Source organism: Mixophyes fleayi, chromosome 1 (assembly GCF_038048845.1).
Source record: "Mixophyes fleayi isolate aMixFle1 chromosome 1, aMixFle1.hap1, whole genome shotgun sequence".
In the NCBI taxonomy this organism is placed as follows: domain Eukaryota; kingdom Metazoa; phylum Chordata; class Amphibia; order Anura; family Limnodynastidae; genus Mixophyes; species Mixophyes fleayi.
In genome coordinates this window covers 110,939,608-110,964,640 of record NC_134402.1, presented here as the reverse complement: position 1 = coordinate 110,964,640, position 25,033 = coordinate 110,939,608, and the positions used below count along the sequence as shown (strand labels likewise).

Genomic DNA, 25,033 nt, shown 5'->3' with positions numbered 1-25,033 from the left:
TCTGTGCCAGCCGCCTAACAATGACTACAGCTCACCATGGCCTTATCTGTGTGGAGTTTATATGTTCTCCCTGTGTTTGGGTAATTTTCCTCTGGGTGCTCCAGTTTCCTCCCACACTCCAAAAACATAATAGTAGGTTAATTGGCTGCTATTAAATTGAAATAATTCTCTCTCAGTCTTTGCTGTGTATGTTAGAGAATGTAGACTGTAAGCGCCAATGGGGCAATTGATGTACATTCTCTGTACGCAGCGGAACTAGTGGCCCTATATAAATAGCTGATGATCACGTCCTCAGTATAGAGTTCCCTCTATATTGTGTTACTCACTTGGTGCCATTAGAGACCCTCAGAAATAACAGTGTCACCTCAGAGATCCTCTGAGTAAAAGCAAATCTGACAAGGAATCAGGCCAGACAGTGGTCCATCTTAGTACATGATCATTTGCCACCATCCCTGAGTGACTGGCCAATGAGACAGTCACGCAAGCTGCCCCCCCCCCCCCCCCCCCCTCTCAGGACTTCTGTAAGTAAAATTATATTTAATATTAATATTTACGCAAATCTCATACCCAGTCCTCTGTATTGTGTCAGTGTGTAGCAGGTGTGTGATATTGGTATGAAATGTGCAGTGATCGGTGTGTACCAGATGTGTGATATCAGTGTAACCTGTATATAGTGATCAGTGTGTGTGATATCTATGTAACCTGTATATAGTGACCAGTGTGTATGATATCTGTGTAACCTGTATATAGTGACCAGTGTGTATGATATCTGTGTAACCTGTATATAGTGATCAGTGTGTATGATATCTGTGTAACCTGTATATAGTGATCAGTGGATATCAGGTGTGTGATGGCAGAATGACATGTATAGTGATCAGTGTGTATATGGTGCGTGACATCAGTGTGACCTGTGTATAGTGATCAGTGTGTATGATATCTGTGTAACCTGTATATAGTGATCAGTGTGTATGATATCTGTTTAACCTGTATATAGTGATCAGTGTGTATGATATCTGTGTAACCTGTATATAGTGATCAGTGTGTATGATATCTGTGTAACCTGTATATAGTGATCGGTGTGTATGATATCTGTGTAACCTGTATATAGTGATCAGTGTGTATGATATCTGTGTAACCTGTATATAGTGATCAGTGTGTATGATATCTGTGTAACCTGTATATAGTGATCAGTGTGTATGATATCTGTGTAACCTGTATATAGTGATCGGTGTGTATGATATCTGTGTAACCTGTATATAGTGATCAGTGTGTATAATATCTGTGTAACCTGTATATAGTGATCAGTGGATATCAGGTGTGTGATGGCAGAATGACATGTATAGTGATCAGTGTGTATCTGGTGCGTGACATCGGTGTATCTGGTGCGTGACATCAGTGTGACCTGTCTATAGTGATCAGTGTGTATCAGATGTGTGATATCACTGTGACCTTTGTATACGGATCAGTGTGACCTGTGTATAATGATCAGTGAGTATCAGGTGTGTTATATTGATATAATCTGTGTATACTGATCAATGTGTAACAGGTGTGTGATGTCAGAGTGACCTGTATATAGCTATCAGTGTGTATACTGTAAATAAATAGAATGGTATGGAAGATTGGAGGAAGATGACCCCAAACTAGTATCTTCCCTAGTACCCCATGTGGTGCTCACCTATATCTGACACCAGGGCCACCAAGATGCTTGTGTGTACTGTGGTCACACTATCCTGAGGAATCAATGATCTCTTGGATACAAATACAAGCATGTTTACATGCAGGGAAAATACTGAATAATTTTGAATGTTACACATACTGACCAGCTGTATTTTGCCACTGGAGTTAAGAATTGGGATTGGCTATTCCCCACTTAACACAAAATGTTTTTTCCAAGCACAAATTTTGTATCCATTAGTTATTTTTGCTATCAACTATAAATCACCCACCTGAAGTCCAGGTTAGTATTGTCCCTATACTGCCAACTCTCCCGGGAACATTTAAGAGACTTCCGAATTTTACACAGGTCGCCATTCCACATGCTGCCCACAACATCATAGCACCACCCCCCACAAATCACGAAATTGCTCGGCAGGGGTGGGACTGTGATGAGACCAATTGCACTTACACTCTGGGATTTCCTAGCGGGCAGAGCAAAAAAGTCAGCAAGTATGATTGACCCATGCCTACTGTGTACTTACTTCACAAATACTGGCCATAATACCCAATATTATTTAACTATAACAACTTTAATAAGTATCACATTAGAGAAGAATGAGTGCCAGTACGGCAGTTCATCACTTATGCCACCAGAATGAAGAAAAATAAATAAAATATACACACATTTTAAGCGTTAAAAAAAAAAAAGATATTTTAACATGTTTTGTCCTACTGTAGAAAAACAACAGCAACCTTTTGTATTTGTTTCAAAGTTATTGAGATGTTTTAGTGTGAATGGTCTCTATAATATTTACCGTCTACTATTAGAAAAATCTACTACTGATACATAGTAGATAGACACTACTTGACAGCTAAAGTTGTAATAAAGCTAAACCTCTAATTAGGATGATTGTTATTCCCTGACATACTTCATATTGGCCAGCATCCTGCTAGTCCCACACACTCTCTGTTCCTCTACACTGCTTATAAGGCACAACTGTCTTTAAACAAAACTATGGTTGTTTTCACACCATTTACAGTGCAATGTCTCAGTGTTTAATTTGAAATAATTAATTTCAATGAGTAAAATGGAATGACGTCACACAAGTGCTTTAACTACCTGCGCGTTTTTAAAACAGTTGAGTAACATTCTGGACAACTATCCAAAGGAAGAGCTCTATAAAATCGCTGAAATACATTATATGTGACCAGACCTGGGGGTAAATGTATGAATCTCCGGCGTGTTCAGCCTCTTCAGCGCTTAAATTTAAAGCGGCGCTGCATTGTAAAAGGAAGTTTCCCTTTACAATGCAGCGCCGCTTTAAATTTAAGCGCTGAAGAGGCTGAACACGCCGGAGATGAAGAATCCGGAGATTCATACATTTACCCGCTGGTCACATAGGGCCTGATTCATTAAGGATCTTAACTTGAGAAACTTCTTATTTCAGTCTCCTGGACAAACCATGTTAAAATGCAAGGGGTGCAAATTAGGATTCTGTTTTGCACATAAGTTAAATACTGACTGTTTTTTCTTTTAGCACACAAATACGTGATAGCTTATTTGTACACTGAAATTTAAAGTTGATATTTGTGTGCTACATGAAAAAACAGTCAGTATTTTACTTATGTGCAAAACAGAATACTAATTTGCACCCCTTGCATTGTAACATGGTTTTGTCCAGGAGACTTAAATAAGAAGTTGCTCAAGTTAAGATCCTTAATGAATCAGGCCCATAGAGCGGTTTTAGTGCTCAATAAAAATGTGGAAATTTACAAGTAATGCGCCTTTTCAGCTTCAATAAAATGCATGTGTGACACTACCCTATGTAATATGAAGACATCAATACAAGCTCCCAGCAAAGGACCAATGTATATCAATTACAGAAAGCATTCTTACAAGTAAGCGCTGACATAAATGTATAATTACATGAGAGACTATAAGTACACCAGCACCAGTATAAAAGCTGAACTTAGGCAGTCGTTAGCCTTTAAATAATTAACAAAACATACAGATTACCTAAGCATTTGTGGATTTGAAAAACTATAGATTTGATGAAAGCAACATGGTCCTGTCTGCATATGTATAACTAATACAGAATTATTCCAAAAAATCAGCACAAAAACAAGTTTATGAAACACTGGAGATCAGGTTTTAATCTGTACCCAAAAGCAATGATGAATTATCTTTCCTGTACATAGAATCAGTCTCAACTGTACATGGAACAATTTAAAATAGTTTATCACCTATACTCAATGTATGAACTGTCTACACAAGCAACCATCAGTCTATCAAATGTCCACACAAACATGCAGTTTATGTCACACAAACTGTCCATAACATGAACACACACTATAAATCCCCATTTGAGCAATAAAGTTCCTCATCTGTACACTGAACGGTACAGTTAGTAACAGGAATCTAGCATCTCTCCAGTGGATATACACAATCTTTGCATACAGGGATGCTGTGTACCAGCTGTGTATACAAGGATACTGGAGATCACCTATGCGCACAGGTATGCGCTGTGTCTCCTGAGACACAAAGGTGCAGTGTGCCACCTGTGTATAAAGTACACATCCCAAACTGATGCAGTGTGTCACCTGTGTATACTGTGTATAAAGTACACATCCCAAACTGATGCAGTGTGTCACCTGTGTATACTGTGTATAAAGTACACATCCCAAACTGATGCAGTGTGTCACCTGTGTATAAAGTACACATCCCAAACTGATGCAGTGTCACCTGTGTATACTGTGTATAAAGTACACATCCCAAACTGATGCAGTGTGTCACCTGTGTATACTGTGTATAAAGTACACATCCCAAACTGATGCAGTGTCACCTGTGTATACTGTGTATAAAGTACACATCCCAAACTGATGCAGTGTGTCACCTGTGTATACTGTGTATAAAGTACACATCCCAAACTGATGCAGTGTCACCTGTGTATACTGTGTATAAAGTACACATCCCAAACTGATGCAGTGTCACCTGTGTATACTGTGTATAAAGTACACATCCCACACTGATGCAGTGTGTCACCTGTGTATACTGTGTATAAAGTACACATCCCAAACTGATGCAGTGTGTCACCTGTACACATGGGGAAGTAGTGTACAACACTGTCAAACTGTACACACAAGAATGCACACATGTGCACAGTGCTGCACATAAATAACCAGACACAGACTAACCTGGGTGAGACATGGTGATGGTGTCATTGCCGAATCCCACATTATAAATGAGGACAGCCGACGCGTTGTGCAAGGCTGCGTGCCGGATCTTATCCCTACACGAGCAGTTCCCTATGGGGATCAGGGCCACCCATCTCCCGGCATGGGCCGGCACCGGGAACTTGGTGGCCGGGTCGCAGGCCAGCCTGTCCTGCGGGGAGGGCATCACCGCCAAGCCCCAGGCATCCTGCTTGACGGAGTGCTCCCCGTACCTCCCGCACTCGCTCTTCTCCGTCTTGTTGGTGCCGCTGGCCGGGTCGTGGTAGGTGATGTTGACGAAGGCCGTGTACCATTCCTCCTTCTCGGCCACTGTGAAGTCCATGCACAGCAGATGGACGAAGCAGTAGGAGAGCAGCCAGGTGGATAGAGCCAGGCTGCGGCATGCCTGAATGAGAGACATTGCCATCTTTATTTTCCTATCTCTCTCTCTCTAGCAACTCTGCCTGCTGCATATGTCACCGCCAGAGACCTGCCTTTCATTGGCTGCAGCTAGATCTGTGCTCCCTCTCCTCCTCCTTCTCTCTGGGCTCTTTCCTTTCTCTGCTTGCAGCAGTGCAATGTAGTTTATGCTGCTATTATTAGCGGTGTGGACAGTTATATCACAGCTACTGCTTAAGTTATTACAAGTAGAGCCATGGTGCTGGCTGGAGGGCAGGCAGCACTGCAGCTTCTGTATCTGCCCCTCCACTCTCCCACACAGCATGTAGATGTGTTACATAGGAGGAGCCTGTCATGTGAAGGGGAGACAGGCTGGCAGCACAGTTACAGGGTAAGAGTCAGTATATACTGTATATGGTTCTGTCAGCCCCCATTGACTATAAAGCTGCTCTAGACACAGCTTAGGAAAATCCTGTACAGGGATATTTTTCAGAAAAGTGAAATCTGCAGTTTCTCTATGACCTGATGACATACACGTGTTAGTTGAGTGCGACCTGTTTCTTACTTTGTTCTACTTTATTGATGTTGTATATTTCATGTCATGCATGTGGTGACCATGGGCCCAATGAAGCAATCTGGATTTCAATGGCTAAAATATACGAACTGCATTCTAACCAGCATTTAAAAATGGTCAGGCTGGGCTTTTGAGGTCAGTGCTAGATAGACTGATTTGTGCTTGTGTTCTAACTTCAATTATTTATATTATATGTTACCAGGAAGAATTACATGGATTGTTTCTCTTCTCCAGTATATGACGTATAGCAGTTAGGTTTATTGGCAGGGTATTCATCAGTAAATTTACTGACACAGAGCCGTAACTTAGAATTCTAACGCCTGGGGCGAGAAAGACAAATGCCGTCCCCCTAGCACTCAATTTTAACCAAATGAACCTAAAATATTCCTAAATTGCGCCCCCCTTCAGCGTTGTGCCCTGGGCGATCGTCCCTGTCGCACAGCCCTAGTTACGGCCCTATACTGACAGTCAGTAAAAAAACAAAAAAAAAAAACTTTCACCAGTTAGTAATAAAAAAAACAGATTTAGGTAAAAATTGGGCCCTTTTGACAATGCAATATTACACACAGTAGTATCACAGCAATGATTTCTAGATTATGTAAAATTATAAAGGAAGAAGCTGGAGCAAATCCACAGCGGGACGTACTAAAAGGAATGTCAGCTTCAGTCTGCTAAAAGGAATGCCAATAGACTTCTATGATAGCAAATTGAAATTTTATGTATATTTTAAAAAATCTTAAACTTCTTAAATATATCTTCTTCCACACACTTATTGCTAATGTACTTGGTCATGTTTTACATGTGGAATGACATGGAATGACGGGCAATTACTATGGAATGGCAGCTGTTTTATACGCCATGCCAATGCAGAAATATCAGTAAAAACTTGCATTTTTCCCCCAAAAACACCCCTATTTCTCCCACATCCCCTAATCCCAATTGTGAGTGAAATATTCACCGATTAATTCTAATTTATAATCCAATGACGAATGACAAGGCCTTTATTAAACTGTATATAACGACACCAAATAAATTGTTAACACTCATTTACAAAAGCATTGCATACCATGCACAACCATAAATAACTAAAACATTTATACAATTAGATAAGTATGATTATTATCTTTTTTTTTAATATATGAAAATTCCGTTTGTAATATTCATAAATATACAAGTTAAGAGTTCAAACACTTTGATCATTCCTGCACTCAGTACCGTCCCAATCCCTACTGTCAGGTGGAGTTTCTGAGTCATACCATTCAGTACTGTATTTACTTTCATCAGGTGCTGAACATTTTTGAGCAGCTTTGCTTGGTAAAAAAATAAATGTTTAAACATTTTTTTAATGACTGACAGTTGAGCGCTGACTTATACTCTCAGATGTCCTTTTTTTTATTCAGTTTGAGTTGTTGCTGATTGTATAAATACATTAAAGTAAAACTGCAAAATTGAATATGTTGTGTAAAATAAAAAAAAAGAACTATGCAATTTATTTAACTATCACATAATTATTAAAATGTTGTATCACAAATGATTTATCCTCATGCCCTCCTCTTTATAATATGGGGAAGTCTGTGTTTTATAATTTGCATGTGTCTCAGCTGTTATTGCCAATAACCATGACAAGTCTGGGAAATGAGCTGTCTATAAATAGTAGTGTACGATGGAGGAGATGTATTATAAAATAGCTCAAAATATTATCAAAGCTATGTAGGTAAAATCAATTACAACTATATTTTATTTTGCACACCGATTAAAAATGTATTTGATGATGGCACACTTCCCAATATGTCTGTCCCTACCAGCGGGCAGGGAGCGTGTCCATGTTGCACTGTTGGGGACGTGGCCACATAGGCTGCCCTTTAATACCTCGCTTTTCCCAGTGGCGGATCCAGGGGGGGGGGCGATCGGGGCGATCGCCCTCCCTAGCAGACACTTGCTGCCGACGGCTGCACAGTATGTGCAGGTCCGTCCAGCCGTGACAGGCAGGGACAGTGTGCTGCCCGGCTGCTCTGACTGTGTTTAAAACACAATCAGAGCATCCGGGCAGCACACTGTCCCTGCCTGTCACGGCTGGACGGACCTGCACATAGTGTGCAGCCGTCAGCAGCCTAAGATGTTAGAAAGGGGCGGGGCCTAAATCCCCCCCCCCCATCTCGCCCCGGGTACAGCATTTTTCTAGATCCGCCCCTGGCTTTTCCCAACATTCACATCTGCGGTACAAATATGTCTCCTGGTGGGATGGAGCCCTAAAATAAGGACTGTCCTGCTGAAATCGGGACATGTGGGAGGTATGCGGTGGATTTAATTCACTTGCAGTAAAAGTAATATTAGTTTGTGGTCTCAAACTTCTGTCCAACTGTGGTGAAAACCACCAGGGCTTATGTTAGCAGCAGTAGGTGTGCATAAAGGAATTTGTGTGAATAAGTGCCTCTGTGAGCCATGTAAAAAGGGATTAAATGTTTAAATATAGAAATAGGGCTGTGTGCCTGGAAAAAGGGGCAGCACAGCACTCTAATTATCGTTAGTGAGCAATATTTATATGAGAGAGGTGTAGTATTCAGGATAAGGCAGATCTAAACAGTCTCACTATGGTAAGGAGGTCAGGACTATAGAGCTACTGTTAACTGTGTAATGAGCTGGATGCAAATGCCATGTCTATGTTTCATGGCCATTTTTCCAGAATCAGTAAGAATACAAGATAGAGGACAATTCTTAACTATTAGGAAAAACATCAGTTAATACACAAAACTTAGACTTTGTCGCCCAAAAAACTCATTGAAATTTTGCTTTTATTCCTAACAGTGACTGGAAAAAAAAAATTAAGTACATTTATGAAAAAAGCATTGTATTTGAAAGACGTGTAAAATTGAGGGCATGAATTGTTATACAATGTATGTAACATTTAAAGTACTGCTACTGCGGCCATGACAAATTGATAAATTACACGTCAGCTTTTCATTTTAGATATCTCCAATTTCATCTGAATACTTTTCAACAAATCTCTCTCTCTCTACTGGTATCTTTCCATCACTACTAAAGCACGCAGTGATTACTCCTATTCTAAAAAAAACTAAATTCTGACCCAAACTCTCTCAAATTATCACCCTATCTCTCAGCTCCAAACTTCTCGAGCGAATTGCCCTCACTCGCCTCACACGTTTCCTTTCTGCAAATAACCTATTGGATCCTCTTCAATCAGGCTTCGCTCTCAACACTACACAGAGACTTCGCTGACCAAGGTTGTCAATGATCTGATCACAGCTAAAACAAAAGGTGATTACTCTCTTCTAATTCTCCTGGATCTCTCGGCTGCATTTGACACTGTTGACCACTCTCTCCTCATACAAACGCTACAATCCCTAGGTCTTTAAGACACTATCCTATCCTGATTCTCATCCTACCGATCTAATCGCTCTTTCAGTGTTATTTTCTCTGGAACAACCTCCACTCCGCTTCCTTTATCAGTTGGAGTACCACAAGGCTCAGTCCTAGGTCCTCTGCTATTCTCTATCTACACCACTTCTCTAAGAAAACTACCACTTCTCTAAGAAAACTAATAAGCTCCTTTGGATTTCAATATCATCTCTATGCGGATGATACACAAATCATCTATCCTCTCCTGATCTTTCACCATCTGTGTTGTCTCACGTTACTGACTGTCTTTCTGCCATTTCATCTTAGATGTTCTTTTTCGCCAACTCAAACTCAATCTTTCAAAAACAGAATTAATAATATTCTCACCCAACAATAGAAGCTTACTGACTGACATTTCTATTTCTGTTGACAACATGACCATAAATCCCACCCCGCAAGCTCGCTGCCTGGGTGTGATCCTTGACTCACAACTATCCTTTGTTCCCCACATCAACTCTATATTTACATCATGCTGTATACATCTAAAAAACATTTACAGAATACGTACATATCTTACACAAGACACTGCAAAAACTTTAATTCATGCACTCATCATATCCCGCATCGGCTATTGTAATTCCTTCCTTGCTGGTCTTCCCAAAATCAGACTCAAGCCCCTACAATCTATTTTGCATGCAGCAGCTAGATATTATTATTATCTTTGACTTATAAGGCGCCACAAAGGGTTTGCAGCGCCGTACATTACATATACAGCAGAACCAAGACAGAACATGATACAAAATATATACAAACACAGGTGACAGGGTAAAGCAAATCAGATAATATCTGGGACAGATAGTGAAAGGGATGGTAGAAATCAGCGAGAAGAAGGCCAAAGCTTAAGAAAAACAGGGAAAACAATGCTAGCGAAGCAGGCCATAAGGTAGATTGATTTTCCTTGCAAATCATTTTACATCTGCTGGGTCACTCTGTCAGTCTCTACATTGGCTGCCTGTTTTTCAATGAATCCAATATAAAATTGTTCTACTAACATACAAAGCCATCAACAAAACTGCACCGACATACATTTCCTCACTTGTCTCAAAATATCTTCAAACTCAACACCTCCGTTCTGCACAAGCTCTGTGTCTCTCTTCTATTCTCATCACTTCCTCCCATTCTCGGTTGCAGGACTTTTTTCGGGCTGCACCCACTTTATAGAATTCATTCCCTCACACCACAAGACTTTTTTCTAGTCTTCAAACCTTCAAGCGTTCTCTGAAAATCCACCTCTTCAGACAAGCTTATAATATTCCTCTACCACCCTCTTAATCTCCCTAGGTTACCCTATTACCACCCTCTACAGCTAACACAAGACAACATCCCTCTGACCAACATTGCTGGGTGACTGATCATACAGCCCACTCAACACTATTTACCTTTGCATTTTAGCTGGATCAATGTGCAATATGATGTAGCACTTACCCTTGTGTATCAAACCATTGTCCCATAGATTGTAAGCTTGTGAGGAGGGCATTCTTACCTCTACGTATGTATTACCCAGTATTGTTTTATTACTGTTTGTTCCCAATTGTGAAGCGCTACGGAATCTGCTGCCGCTATAAATAAAAGATGATGGATGATAATGATGGAACACCATTTCATCTTATTATTGAACAGAGGTTTAAAAATACCGTAGAGGGTCATGCAAAATTGTGCATACCCTGGCAGCTTTAATATTGTGCTGTCTCTACATACAATTCCAGATACATGGAAGTTGGAGTTCAGTTTAGAATATTATAGAAATAATCTTGGCGCAGGTACAAATCTGAATGAGGTCACCTTGTTATGGTAGATGGGCATCCACAATTTGATCAAAATGAGCATCAATAACCTTGTATTTATTACAGAAGTTAGATTACCAAATTTATATTACATAGCAATATTGCAGAATTTAGTGTAGATATGTATGCACATCGTATCGTTTCATTTTATAATCAGACTAAAAAGCTTGATGTGGGGCAAATTCTGCAGTGTGTATGTACTCACAACCAGCAGTGTAAACAGATCTCCATAGAGCTTATAGAGTCACTATCTTTTCAGCAGATGGTTATGACAGATGAAGAACACAGATCTGAAGGTAAATCTTGTAAGTGTGTTCGCATGAATCGGCATTCTGGTTGGGAAATTCAGTCGTTGGCAAAATCGTTAAAGATATATTGCTTCAGAAGAAATTTTCTGCAGTGTGGTATCACACACAATGCTGCTGTTCATTGTCACTGACTGGGTGTGAGTAGAGCACTACAGTTATTTACTATAGTTTATTTAGATAGCGCCAGTCATTGCACAGTGCTGTACATAAAATATGTAGTTATTCCCTGTTGGAGCTTACAGTGTAAATTCCCACAACATGGAAGAACATGGATGGAGAAGACTAGTGGAGGAGAGATGAATTGCAGGTGAGGGGTACGGGTGCATGTGGTGGGAACTGAATTACAGTGGAAGTGGCAGGAAATTAGTTTATGTGAGTTTATGTATCTATGTTACAATTAATGCCAGAAATAGTTTAAAGTTGACATTAGAGACTGACTTGCACTCAATGGAACATAGAAAGTTTACATTTTGGCACACCAAAAAAGCATTTTAGTGACCAGAATGTAAACCTGCCGGACATAATTTGGATGCCACCCAAAATAAATATTTCATGTACTGGTGTTGTTAGACATTAATTAATTAGTAAATACATTAATGCATACATGAGCTAACAAGCATTTTTTCTCTAGTTTTGAGATCTTTTATTGAATATGCATGTCTGCGAAATGTATGAAAATGTATAAGTGCTCTGTCATTATAATGAATGCAAGGCATTTGTTATCATTTTGCAGCGTTTACTAGTTGTAGTCACTAGATATGTTTTATGTTTCATCAAAGGTCACACACAAATTGCAAAATAAGTGAGAAAGCAAAACATTTCTAATTGCACAAATGTACCTATTTACGCATACAAAAGAGTTTAGACTAGCCTGCACTCAGCAGGCAACACTCTGATCTGCCCGGCTCCTACCATCAGAAGATGTAAACTTTTGCACCAAACTTTTTAAAACAAAGTGAGCTGCATATGAAGCATATTTTATACTAGCCTACTCTCCCGGAAGACTCCCGAATTTCGAGGAGTCCTCACGGACTCCCGGAAGAGTAGGCAAAACTCCCGAAATTTGGCGAAATTAACGGCAGGCTGGGCTTATCATTAAGCTCCGCCCCCTCCATTCAATGCTGTGTATTTCGGCTTTTTATAGTGGGGGCGGGGCTATGGTGACGCAAAATGTCACCAGGCCCTCCTCCTGCCCCATGTCACATGACTTCTCCCCCGAATCTCCCGGGGGAGAAGTCTTAAAAGTGGGCGTGTATGCAGAAGAGTAGGCATCCTCCCGTATCGTAATAGGGTTGGAGCTTAATGACGAGATTGTGCCATTAAGCCCCGCCCCCCTGCTATGTAATGCCGTGAATTTCGGCATTTCATGGCAGAGGACGGGGTCAAAATGACATTGTGTAAGCACTACTAAAGTGCTACATGGATGGCAATTAATTTGATACAGGTCGTCTCATTTACCAATGTTCAGTTGAGGTGCAAAATTTGCACAGCAAGCCACCTGCAATTAGGTTTTGACTGTCTTGAGAAGACTAGACATTAAAGCATGTGTCCAATAGCTATGCTTTATAAATGGGCATTTAGGTGTAACACAGACACACAATTTAATCAACGCTGCAGATCTTTTAAAGTTTTCTTTTGCTGAAATTGTATTAATGTTACAATGAGAGGGGATGAGGAATAGGGAAGGTACAGGAAAGGAAAAAGCCAAAATTTTAACAATATGGCTTTTTATAAAATGTACAGATGAAGTTATATGAACATTCAATATATCAGTATTAGTAAAGAATATTCATTATTGAAATAAATTGAAAGTAAACAATTAGTTTATGTTGTTCAAAGAGGGTTCTGCAGTGGACATAATTAAACCATGGATCCCAAATGTGGTAGACCTTGATTAAATTCTGGTGAAGCAATGTGGCATTAAAAGCTATTTAGATCTATGCTGTGACTATTCTCAGAATATGTGAGTTTATTCCTTACTTTTTTAATAATATGGCTCAATTCCAACATTAAGATTCCATGTTTCAGAATAAAAGCTTTTTTAACTGGAATATAAAGCTGAAAGAGATTTGATTTCATGCAAAAAAAAAAGTCCTTACTAGGGGTAAGTGTAAATACTTATATGGACTTTTTTTTTTCACTTGTTTATGAAGAACACTTTGTTTTCGCTTTGGATATTATACCCTAGACCTGGACCTGGAACCTGGAACAGTTTTAGAAAAAAAAAAAAAAAAACATTAGAAGCATCATTAACCTGAATAATCAGAACTCTACAGTGCCATAAAGTCAGAGTTACAAATCATCCAAAATGCTACAAAAAAAAGAACAGCTACAGACAAGGTTGACAGAATAGGTGCAAGTGTGAGACAAAGAATAAAGAGGGCCCTGCTTGTGAGAGCTTACAGCCTTGGGTGGTGCCAAGACAATAGGGGCTAGTGGGATGGGACTGTAGCTGGTAGAAGAACATTCAGAGGGAATAGCATCAGGAGGGGGTAGGATAGGCTATAGTTGAGAGTTGGGTTTTAAAAAAGCGCTTGAAAGTCTGAAGGTTGAGGGAGGGTCTGGTCAGATGGGGTAGGAGCAGCATGGGAGGAATCTTGGAGGCAGGAATAAGAGGAAGTGCGACAGATTGAAGAGGGTGAGAGTGGTGTATCTTATGATGCAGTCAGAGGTGTATGAAGGGGAAGAATTGGTAAAGGCTTTGAAGGTGTGGTGAGAAGCTTGTATTGAATTCTGGAGTGAAAGGGGGACCAGTGCAGGGATTTGCATAGTGGTTCAGTGAATGTTGAGTAGCAAGATGATGAAGAGGTATTTTGGACGGATTGTAGAGGGGAAAGACTGGTGAGGGAAGCCCTGATAGTAGGGGGTTGCAGTAGTCAAGATGAGAGATAATGAGAGAATGGAAAAGGGTTTTCCTTAGTGAATAAAGAACATATTCTTGCAATGTTTTGGAGGAGACAACAAGACATCACAAGGTACTGGATGTATGGAGTTAAGCACAGGGCGGAGTCAAGGATGAAACCAATGTAGCGAGCTTGGGGAGACAGCGATATTGTCAACCATTAGGGAGACTAGATGAGGGGTTGTAACAATAAGAGGGGGCTAGATGATGAGCTCTGTTTTGTGCATTCTGGGCATTAGGTGGCATTGAAACATCAGGGTAGAAATAGCAGTTAGGCAATTGGACACATGGGATAAAAGCGAGGAGAGAGGTAGATCTGTGTGCAGGGCTGGTGGAAGACGGGGTAAGCAAGGCGGCGGAGCGCCATACCTTCCCCACTGTTCCCCACTGTCCACCGGCCCTGCTACAAAAAAAAATACCTTGCTGCTGCGCCCTCCTCTGTACTCCATGCTCACTGACAGTGTTGGGAGTGACGTCATCGCTCCTCAACACTATCATTGAGGACCTGCACAGAGGAGGGCGCCGAAGTGAAGACAGAATAGGAAGAGAAGAGGAAAAGACCATTCCCTCCTCCTGAAAAAAATTCAGGAGGGGGGATGCTGCAGGGAAGAAACAGTGAGGGGGGGGGGGTGATGCTGCGGATCTGAAACATTGAGGAGGAGGGGGATGCTACAGGGGACAAACTGAAGAGGAGTGGGATCCTGCAGGGTTGAAACAGGAGGGTCGATGCCGAAGCAGTGAAACAGGGAGGTCGGTGATGCTGCAGGGGTGAAACAGTGGGGTGATATAGGAGGGCACAGTGTGATGAAGAGACAAAAGTGACGAAAAAGGGAGCACAGTGTTATGAAGGGGGCATTTTTTTCTCTTCTATACTTCTCACCAAATTAATTTGCTAAAAATGTTATTGCAAAGAATACATATTCTTCATTGTAGATTATTCATAGATCAATAAATGTACGCTGTTTAATGTACTTGTAATACTCTATTTATTAAAGTTTATAATATGATTTGTATTAAAAGAAGAAAAGCATTACTGAATGAACAAATAATTTATAAAAGAGGAGGGTGCCCCATGACCTAAACACATGTTGTTCCCCTTGCCAATTTCAGCCTTCCTCAGGCATACCCACAGGCTGCTCAGACACAGCATAAGCTCAGTAATGTGTCAGTTGGCTACTTCACGGAAAAATCCTAAACCTTCAGAGTCTGGCACATATATCAAATGGAGCACATTACTTGCATCCTGAGAAACTCCTGTGTATGGGCTCCTTGGACCTCTTTCCATAATCAACCTCTGCTAAACTTGTAAATCAGCTCTATGCCCACTACCATTTATGTACTGGTCCCTAAAGCCTGTTGACTAAACCACCTTTCCGAGGTTTTACACCTTTGTGATTACAGCCCCCTCTCCACTTTCCACCCTTACACCCCATCATTCCCTGTTCCCAACACCCTCCCTGAAACAAAAATCAAAATCAGCATTGTTAGTTCACACCATAGTTTACACTCTCTGGTTTATGCTATCTAATCTGATTGTGCCAATATCACCTCTGTTACTAAGTTGTCCAGTTTATAAAATCACTATTTATGTTTCTGTATTATTATCTTGTTATGACTTTAATGATCTAAATAATCAGTCCCAAAAAAAAAAAAGAAAAGCAGAGGGCCGAGATCAGAGCCTTGAGGAACCCTAAGAGATAGAGGGAGTGGAGGAGAGTATGCATCAATAGTAGAGACACTGAATGAGCATTCAGAAACATAGGATGTTTACCAGGAGAGAACAGTGCTGTGAAAGCCAACGGAGTAAAAGTTGACCAGGAGAAGAGGATTTTTCTACTGTATCAGAAATGACAGCAAGGTCAACAAGGATTAGTAGGGAGAACTGACCCTTCGACTTAGCCATGCGTAGCTCATTGGTCATTTTAGTTAGGGCAGTCTCAGTGGAGTGTAAAGGGTTGTTTACAGTGAGTCGAGAAGAGAGTGGAGAGAAAGTAGGTGAGGCGATTGCATGCACACTGCTCAAGTAATTAGGAGCAAAGGGGAGAAGAGAAATGGGGTGGTAGCTGGAGAAAAAGGTAGGGACAAGAGATAGTTTCTTGAGGGTAGGAAATGAGAGCATGTTTGAAAATGGAAGAGAAGGTGACAGTGAAGAGGGACAGGTTGAAGAGGTGAGCTAGATGCCATCAAGCATCGGAGAGAAAGGTGTGGAGGAGTTGATGACAGGATTGAGGGGACAGGTATGGGAGAGGAGGAAGATAGGAATGTGAGAACTTTGTATTCAGTAGCAGGACAAAAAACACTGCGGGTGGGTAGGTCAGTGGTTGAGTTGGGTCCGGGGGGTGATCGATCTGGTGAGAAGAGATTTCTTGAAGGGATGTGTGGTTGTGCATTTGAAGTAGTTGGCAAAGTTATGAGCAAAAAGGGGAGGATGGTTTGGTCGGAGAAGTGAGATGGTGGTAGCAAAACGGTGACATGGTTTGGTCGTCTGGGTGGATATAAAAGATCTAAAGTAGGTTTACATGGGAAAAAAACGTCAGTATTGTAAGAAAAACATTTTTTTAATAGAGGATGCAGTGTTGGAGTGAGATTTTTTCCATTGGCGTTCAGCAGTAACAGGGCATTTTTGCAGGTGATGGGTCTGTTTGATGTGCCTGTGTTGGGGTTTAGATAGTTGGAGATGGGGTGGGGTGGCTGGAGCTGCCTCGCCTAGGGCTGTGGTATGTGTAGTCTTGTTGAAAGAGACTGTAGTATTAGGGTAGGACAGGATAGAAATAGAGAGGATCATGTCAATGCTTTTTAGGTTTAGGTGCCCCTGCAGGTACACAGATTGGGTGCAGGTGGTGCTGCAGGATGGTTGTGGTCAGAGATCAGGAAGTGAGTCTGAGAAGCTGGAGATGGAAGAACACAGGGTCCAGGGAGTGTTAATCAAGATGGGTTGGAGATAATGTAAACTTGGAGAAATTACAAGAGGAAGTATGCGTGAAGAGTTTAGAGACAGCTGTAAAGCTATAATGTGTTGTAATCTAGAATAAGAGGTAGGTCAGTGGAAATTAAAGTAAATTAAGTAAAAAAGACAGACAGCGAAGTAGTAAAGGAATTGGGAAACTAGGCCTGGGACAATAGATGACAGCAATGTGGAGGTGAAGTGGAGAAAAATTAAGTATCATGTGGACTTTACAGGAGGAAAAAGAAAGGGAGGGTTCAGTGGTGATAACACGGTAGGTGCAATCGGGACAGTAGGAAACCTACTCCAGCAGTCAGTCACCAAGTCGAGGAGTGTAGGTGAAGGAGACACCTCCATAGCAGACAGCTGCAGGGGAACAGTGTCAGAGGGAGGGAGCCAGGTATCAGATATGGCAAAGAGACTGAAGCAATGAGAGAGGGATAGGTTGTAAATAGATTCAAGTTTATTGCCAGTACATGGCAGATGAGGGGCAGTACTAAATAAGAAAAATGTTAAGTAGAGATGGCAGGTGGAGTTAAGCTGGGTACACACTACACAGTTTTCATCCAATAATCGGCTAAATCAGCTGATATACGACCGCTCGTTCAAAAGTCGGGTAAGTGTGTGTAGTGACACGACGGTCGAAAGTCTGCCCAAATGGACGATTGTCGCCTCATTTGGTCGGTCGTACCGTTTAATATTTTCGTTCCAATCTCGTTTCCATTGTGTAGTGTGTATAAACTTCTGACCGATCCACAACAGTGAGTACGAAATTACAGTCATTGCTCACGACAACATGGTTGTAAAAAGTCGCTAAAGGGACATCCGCTCTTCCCTTTTTTCGTCCTAAACAAGGCTAGTGTGTATGCAGTCCATGGACCGAGCGATCGGACCATCAATCGCATGTAAAATCGCTCGGCATAAAAAGTTGGTTGAAATTTCTGTAGTGTGTACCCAGCTTAAGTCATAGCAGAGAGCAATAATTAGAAAGTGTGAAGGTTATTAGTAATCTGTTGTTGAAATCAGAAAATAAGCACAAGTGAGATGTAAGTGTGGTTTGTAGTAGAGGTCACAAACAAAAATCAAAATCATTATGATAATGGAGCATATTTTGCAAACAGTTTATTTGGGAGTGTCCAGGCAGTACATGAGGTAGAGGGTAACAGGAACCAGGGTCACAGGGAGTACTAATGTAGGGGCCTGGAGGCACCAGGGGGTCCACCATTGATTCCGTGGCAGCAAGTTCTTCTCACTGGCCCGGTAGTGGAAAGCTGATGGCAGCCCTGTCTCCAAAATAGCTGAATAATAAATAAATAAATAAATTTGCTAATAAATTTTGTTCATTGAGTAATGAGGCCAGTTATGCCGTGAGGGATGATGGGACTCCAGTTATCACTTTCATTGCTGTGAGCAGCTCAGGGCAGAGTGTGACTTGAATCAGAGTGTGTGCATTGATTTTGGGGAGAGATATGGAGGAGGCAAATCCATTTAAGAGGCACCGGTGTTTATCAACACACACCTAGGGGTATATTTACTAAATTGCAGGTTTGAAAAAGTGGAGATGTTGCCTACAGCAACCAATCAGATTCTAGGGTCTGATTCATTAAGGAGCTTAACTAAAGAAACTTTTTATTTCAGTCTCCTGGACAAAACCATGTTACAATGCAAGGGGTGCAAATTAGCATTCTGTTTTGCACATAAGTTACATACTGACTGTTTTTTCATGTAGCACACAAATATCAACTTTAAATTTCATTGTAGAAATAAGCTATCAAGTATTTGTGTGCTACATGAAAAAACAGTCAATATTTAACTTATGTGAAAAAACAGAATGCTAATTTGCACCCCTTGCATTGCAACATGGTTTTGTCCAGGAGACTGAAATAAGAAGTTTCTTCAGTTAAGATCCTTAATGAATCAGGCCCCTAGTTATCATTTGTTTAGTACGTTCTACAAAGTGACAGCAGAAGCTGATTGGTCGTTGTGACGAAACGAGTTTGATAACACCATAGCCAGCTTGATTCACGTTTCTCACATAATGTGGATTATATCATGTACTTTTTATAGCCCTTGCTTTTGTTTCCCAGCTCAATTGAATAGCACTGCAGTGTCTAATTACATGTGGCTAAAGGGACATTGTAGCTCAGTGTAAATATGTATATTTTGTATTGTATATTGATGATGTGGCAGTGAGGTTGTTATTCATTGTCTTTAAAGTGAAGCAGGGGGTTATGGGTAGGGATCGGGTTGAAAGATACTGGCAGGACTAAACTAATTAGTGTCCATTGTTCTCAGAAGACTAATCCAGACAGGCCATCTAGCAGGGGAGGTTCTGTGGAAGGACAGCTCATCTTCACTCCCCTCTCCAACCCCCCCCCCACCCCAAGTCCACCACTGACCAATGGTAAAGAAGAATAGAGCCAGGGAGGGGAAAACACTGTGGAAATTTGACCCTAGATATAAGGAGCCACTCCAGGGGGGAGGGGGTGTTCATTCTGGGATTTCATTCATAGACGGTGCAAGATCTGATTTTTGAGTTGTCGTTCTCTACTAGAGTCTACATATGCAGCTGAGAGAGATCCATGGGTCGTCAAGTCAGGATATCCAGGTGACTGTAGCTCCTTAAACTAGTGGGGTAAGAGACAGATATGTGGTAAACCTGCCTGACATTTATTTACTGTGTGTACATAATAATCTAGTGATTTTATTACAATAAATGTACTGTTGCACTTTTCTAACTGCATTTGCCTGAGTGACTGTACGAATCCTAGAAGGTACTGGGTACAGTCGCTATAGGCAATATCTCCATTTTTTCAAAATTGCAGTTTAGTATTTATACCCCCTAGGGTTGGTCTTGTATATGCATATTTATCGTTAAAATAAGGCCAATGTCATTTAGAATATTTGTTCCTAATATGTGTTGGGGAAGGAATTGCCAACAATTTATTATCAAATAGTAGTTAGAGGCAATATATAAATGTATGGTAAAGATCTGAAAGGCATGTGGGGAAGTGTGGGGGGTATATGGTTGTTCCGGGTGCTATGGCTCTACGGTTAATTGCTGCATGTACCAGCCCAAGGAGGGTTGGGTGAATGGTCAAGGAGGGGGTGGGGGGCCTGCCTTTTGTTTTCTACTGGGCCCCACAATCTCTGATGGCAGCCCAGGTAGGAACACACAGTAGAGTGTTGAATGTTGTCCTCCTGTAGAAGTGTTTTCATGTAAAGTGTTCACCTCCTGTTGAACTCCTGAGTAACTTTTATGTTGAAGTATGCATACACACTTGTAACAAAACACAGACTTAGAGCAAACAGACACTGGCTATACAGTCTAGCCTATATAAACTGAATATATATGGTAAAAGGGACATGTGATCAGTGACTGGAATTAACCTCCCAACAACCTTACACTACAAAGGCAAGTGATAAAATTCTTACCTGCAAAAAACAGCATACCATAGAATTAGTAAAAATACCACATATTTTTCTGCATTTGGGAATTTTGATTTGTCAAGGCATTTTTTTTGTGGGTGGTCAGCACACTTTTTGATAATATATTTAAATTAATGTAATGTATATTTTACTGCATTAAACAGGAAAATGGTCTAGAAATAAGAAAAAATTGACTCTTCAATGATCCTGCCATTGACTACTTTAATGTAGTTAGTGCCAACATTAGTTTACTTCAAAATTATAGAATATGAATGATTAAATATCCTCTGTAAAGCGCTGCATAATAAGTTGGCAGTGGTCGAAGTGGGAATTAAAAGTGCAGGTACGTAAATTTGAAATGAAAGACTGGGGGCTGTCTAGGTCCCCAGGAACTTTTGGGGATTTTCATAGTGTACAGTAAATTTTAGATTCATTTTTATAGTATAATGTAAAACATATTAAATAATGCAAGGCTATAATGATGTTTTCTTTTAAGCCACAATGACATAAGACTAAATATAGGACATAATACTAAATTTAGGGTTCTGACATCAGCTGAGACAAAGTAAAATGTTAGCCCACTTATAAAGAAAAAATAGCTGTTTGCTTTTATTAATATGTCACCTTACTTGTTCTTCCAGTTTTCTCTACCTGCAGCTGCTGGTAGAGCTCAGGCACTGTCTATCTGGATTCTGGAATCTTGGTGCCCTATTTGGAAAAAAGAGAGGTATATGAAATATAGAAAGTCGTCCCTGCAACCAGCCCTATTAAATTAAATAAAATGAACAGTATTCACACTTAATAAATAGACCTATTTCCCTCCAGCCAGCCCGTTAATTTAATAGCATTCACAGTTAATAGCCATATTTCCCCCAACCTGCCCCAAAATTAAACAGTATTCCCACTTAATAAGTAAATCAATTTCACTCCCTCCAAACATCCCTGGTAATAAAGTAATAGCATTTACATTTAATAAATATACCTATTTCTCTCAACTATCCCCAACATTAAATATTTAATAATCACATTTAATAAATCGCCCTCATTCTCCCCAAACTTAGACTCCACCCACAGTCCTCCATTGAATAGGCCACCTCTCAACCTCATTACATTAAGACAAACCCACCCCTTCCCTCATTACATTCAAACAAACAACCCTGTTCCCTCATTACTTTTAAGCATCCCCCCTTCCCTCATTATATTAAAATAACCCTCCTCCTCTCATTACATTATGACAAACTTAAGAAAATAACCCCCCCCCCTCCTTCCCTCACACTTACCTTCTATCAGCTGCGCTGTGCAGGAGAGGTGGATCCTCCGTCTGCCTCTCTTGCAGGCTGCACGCATGGGATGGCTCCTATCATGTGTTGCGCGTACCATGTGACTTGCCAGTCACAGACACACATGAGGGCAGGGAAGATGGACTCAGATACACATAGTGAGAGCAGGGAGGACGGACACAGACACACATAGGGAGGGCAGGGAGGACAGACAGAGATACACTTAAGGAGGGCAGGAAGGACGGACACGTAGGGAGGGCAGGAAGGACGGACACAGATACACATAAGGAGAACAGGGAGGACAGACACAAATAAACATAGGGTAAGACAGGGGGGGAATGGATCATACATCCACAGGTGCAAGTGTTATACACACATGCGCTGCAAGGGCACCAGAGCATGTGTGCATCTTAAATGAAGTGGGGAGAATACGGTATATCATATCACATACCGCCCCTCTTCCAGCACTGGCAGGCACCATATAAATAACCATTAATAAGTAATAATTCCACCACTATTACAGTAAGTGTGGTAAACTATGACACAGCACACTATGGGGGGTATTCAATTAAGACGGCAGATCGCGGTTACACGGGGCTGCACACTTCCCATTACCATAACATCATGGATTTCCCTTCATAACCCTATGAGGTGCGAAGTGAAATCCGTGATGTCGTGGTACCGTTTTGGCACTTTATGTGCACAGCCGCGTGTAAGCACGATCTGCGTCTTAGTTGAATACCCCCCTATAGCTTATTATTACATGAGATCTATCAATGTTTAAATGCAGAGGAGACAGTATTTGTTGCATAATTTTATTGTGACAGTTTATTTGTAATAATTTCTTTGTCATTATCTTTCCAGCTAATGAAGTACGTAATGAGAGAGGTCAGAGGAGAATGGCCAGACTGTTAATCAGCAATGCGTTACAACAGTGGTATGCAGAAGAGCGTCTCTGAATACACAGCAAGTTAAACCTTGAAGTGGATGGACTAAAGTAACAGAAAACCCCACCAGGTTCCACTCCTGTTAGCTAAGAACAAGGAACTGAGGCAGCAGTGAGCACAGGCTCACCAAAACTGGACAGTTGAAGTTTGAAAAACCGTCTCCTGGTCTGGCGAATCTCGATTTTTGCTGCAACATGCAGATGACAGAGTCAGAATTTGGCGTATATTACTTGAATCCATGGATACATCCTGCCTTGTGTCAACTGAACAGGCTGATGGTGGTGTAATGGTGTGGGGAATGTATTCTTGGCACACATTAGGCACCTTAATACCGATAAGCATAGTTTAAATGCCACTGCCTATCTCAGTATTGTTGCATTCCTTTATGGCCACAGTCTACCCATCTTCTAATGACTACTTCCAGCAGGATAACGCACCAAATATCACAAAGTATACGTAATTTATAGTTGGTTCCACAAACATGACAATGAGTTTGCTGTACTCCAATGGCCTCCATAATCACCAGATCTCAATATAATGAAGCACGTTTTGGATGTGGTGGAAAGGGAGATTCTCAGTATGAATGTGCAGCCGATAAATCTGCACCAACTGTGTGATGCCAACATGGACCAGAATCTTTAAGGAATGTTTTCAGCACTTTGTTAAATCCATTCCATTCAGGCTGTTAAAGGGAAAATGGGGGTCCTACCCTGTACTAGAAAATAATAAATTGACCACTGAGTGTATATGTCAGAACTATGTCAATGTATATCCAAGATCAAATCCCAGTAGCTGTAAACTCTCTGTAGATACAGCAAATGTACGCAATGATACATTTAGCAATATAAAGGAACTGCAGACCTGGTCTGAGGTTTGGAATTGTGGAATTGATCAAGAAAGACAACAGTCTTGTTATATATAATATGTGATGTCAATCTTCCAAATAGCTAGAGTGTTCAAAGAGAGAAAGAAAATAGCACAATCTTTAGTAGCAATCCAGTTTTCCAACAAAATAGTAATGTCCACATATAGTATATATATATACATCAACGTTCTGAAGAGTAGAATATGCATATAATAATTCACTACAACTGAAGCAGCCATGATTATTCTGGTACAGGATTGGTGAATGGTAAATCTACAACAGAAGTACATCACCAGAGCCATCTGCAGTGCAAGCAGCAGGCAGGATGCAAATGAGACTTTTTATCAGCATTAAACAGAGTCTAAGAATAATAAGCATATCTTCCGACTCATGAAATCCAGGGCAGCATTGACAGATTTTCTGATGCAAGGTACAGCGGCAGAGTCACAGCAGTGCAGACAGTGAACATTTAATATGAAGTCAGCGTTAAACAGAATCAGGAGTCAGTCTAATCGGTAATAATTAGAGATGAGCGCACTCGGATTTATGAAATCCGAGCCCACCCGAACGTTGCAGATCCGAGTTGGATCCGAGACAGATCCGGGTATTGGCGCCAAATTCAAATCTGAAACTGAGGCTCTGACTCATAATCCCGTTGTCGGATCTCGCGATACTCGGATCCTATAAATTCCCCGCTAGTCGCCGCCATCTTCACTCGGGCATTGATCAGGGTAGAGGGAGGGTGTGTTAGGTGGTCCTCTGTCCTGCTATATCTCGTGCTGTTCAGTTCAGTTCTGTGCTGTGCTGTGCTGTGCTCAGTCCAGTGGTGCTGTGTCCTGTGCTCTGTCCTGCTGAGTTCAGTGGTGCTGCTGGGTCCTGTGCTGTGTCCTGTTCAGTCCAGTGGTGCTGTGTCCTGTGCTCTGTGCTTCTAAGGGCATAGTTATTTCCCCATTATTCCCAAGTTTTTAAAAAATAATAAAAAAGTTATAAAAAAAAATTAAAAAAAAAAAAAAAAAAGTAATTATAACCAAATTTGCAAAACCAATCCAGCAGTATAAGTCCATTGGTACTGCAATATTACCAAGTTCACACATTCTGCAGTATCTTGTGCTACATATAATGGAGACCAAAAATTTAGAGGATAAAGTAGGGAAAGATCAAGACCCACTTCCTCCTAATGCTGAAGCTGCTGCCACTAGTCATGACATAGACGATGAAATGCCATCAACGTCGTCTTCCAAGCACAATGCCCAATCTCGTAGTACCGGGCATGTAAAATCCAAAAAGCCCAAGTTAAGAAAAAGTAGCAAAAAGA

The 25,033-nt window shown here is 40.9% G+C and overlaps 1 protein-coding gene and 1 long non-coding RNA gene across 2 annotated transcripts in view; one reads left to right on the top strand and one right to left on the bottom strand.

The window, feature by feature from the left end:
• Positions 1-5,578, bottom strand: part of RNF150 (ring finger protein 150) — a 122,249-nt gene extending 116,671 nt beyond the window's left edge. The window contains exon 1 of the mRNA XM_075199395.1: positions 4,852-5,578. Coding sequence (XP_075055496.1) covers positions 4,852-5,296 — 445 coding nt within the window. The 5' untranslated portion in view covers positions 5,297-5,578. The remainder of the gene's footprint in view (positions 1-4,851) is intronic.
• A 7,803-nt stretch (positions 5,579-13,381) lies between these two features.
• Positions 13,382-23,688, top strand: LOC142141192 (uncharacterized). Its single transcript, XR_012688626.1, has 4 exons — positions 13,382-13,455; positions 19,752-19,832; positions 21,268-21,353; positions 22,771-23,688. It is a non-coding gene; the product is annotated as an uncharacterized LOC142141192 (long non-coding RNA).
• Positions 23,689-25,033: the final 1,345 nt, after the last annotated feature.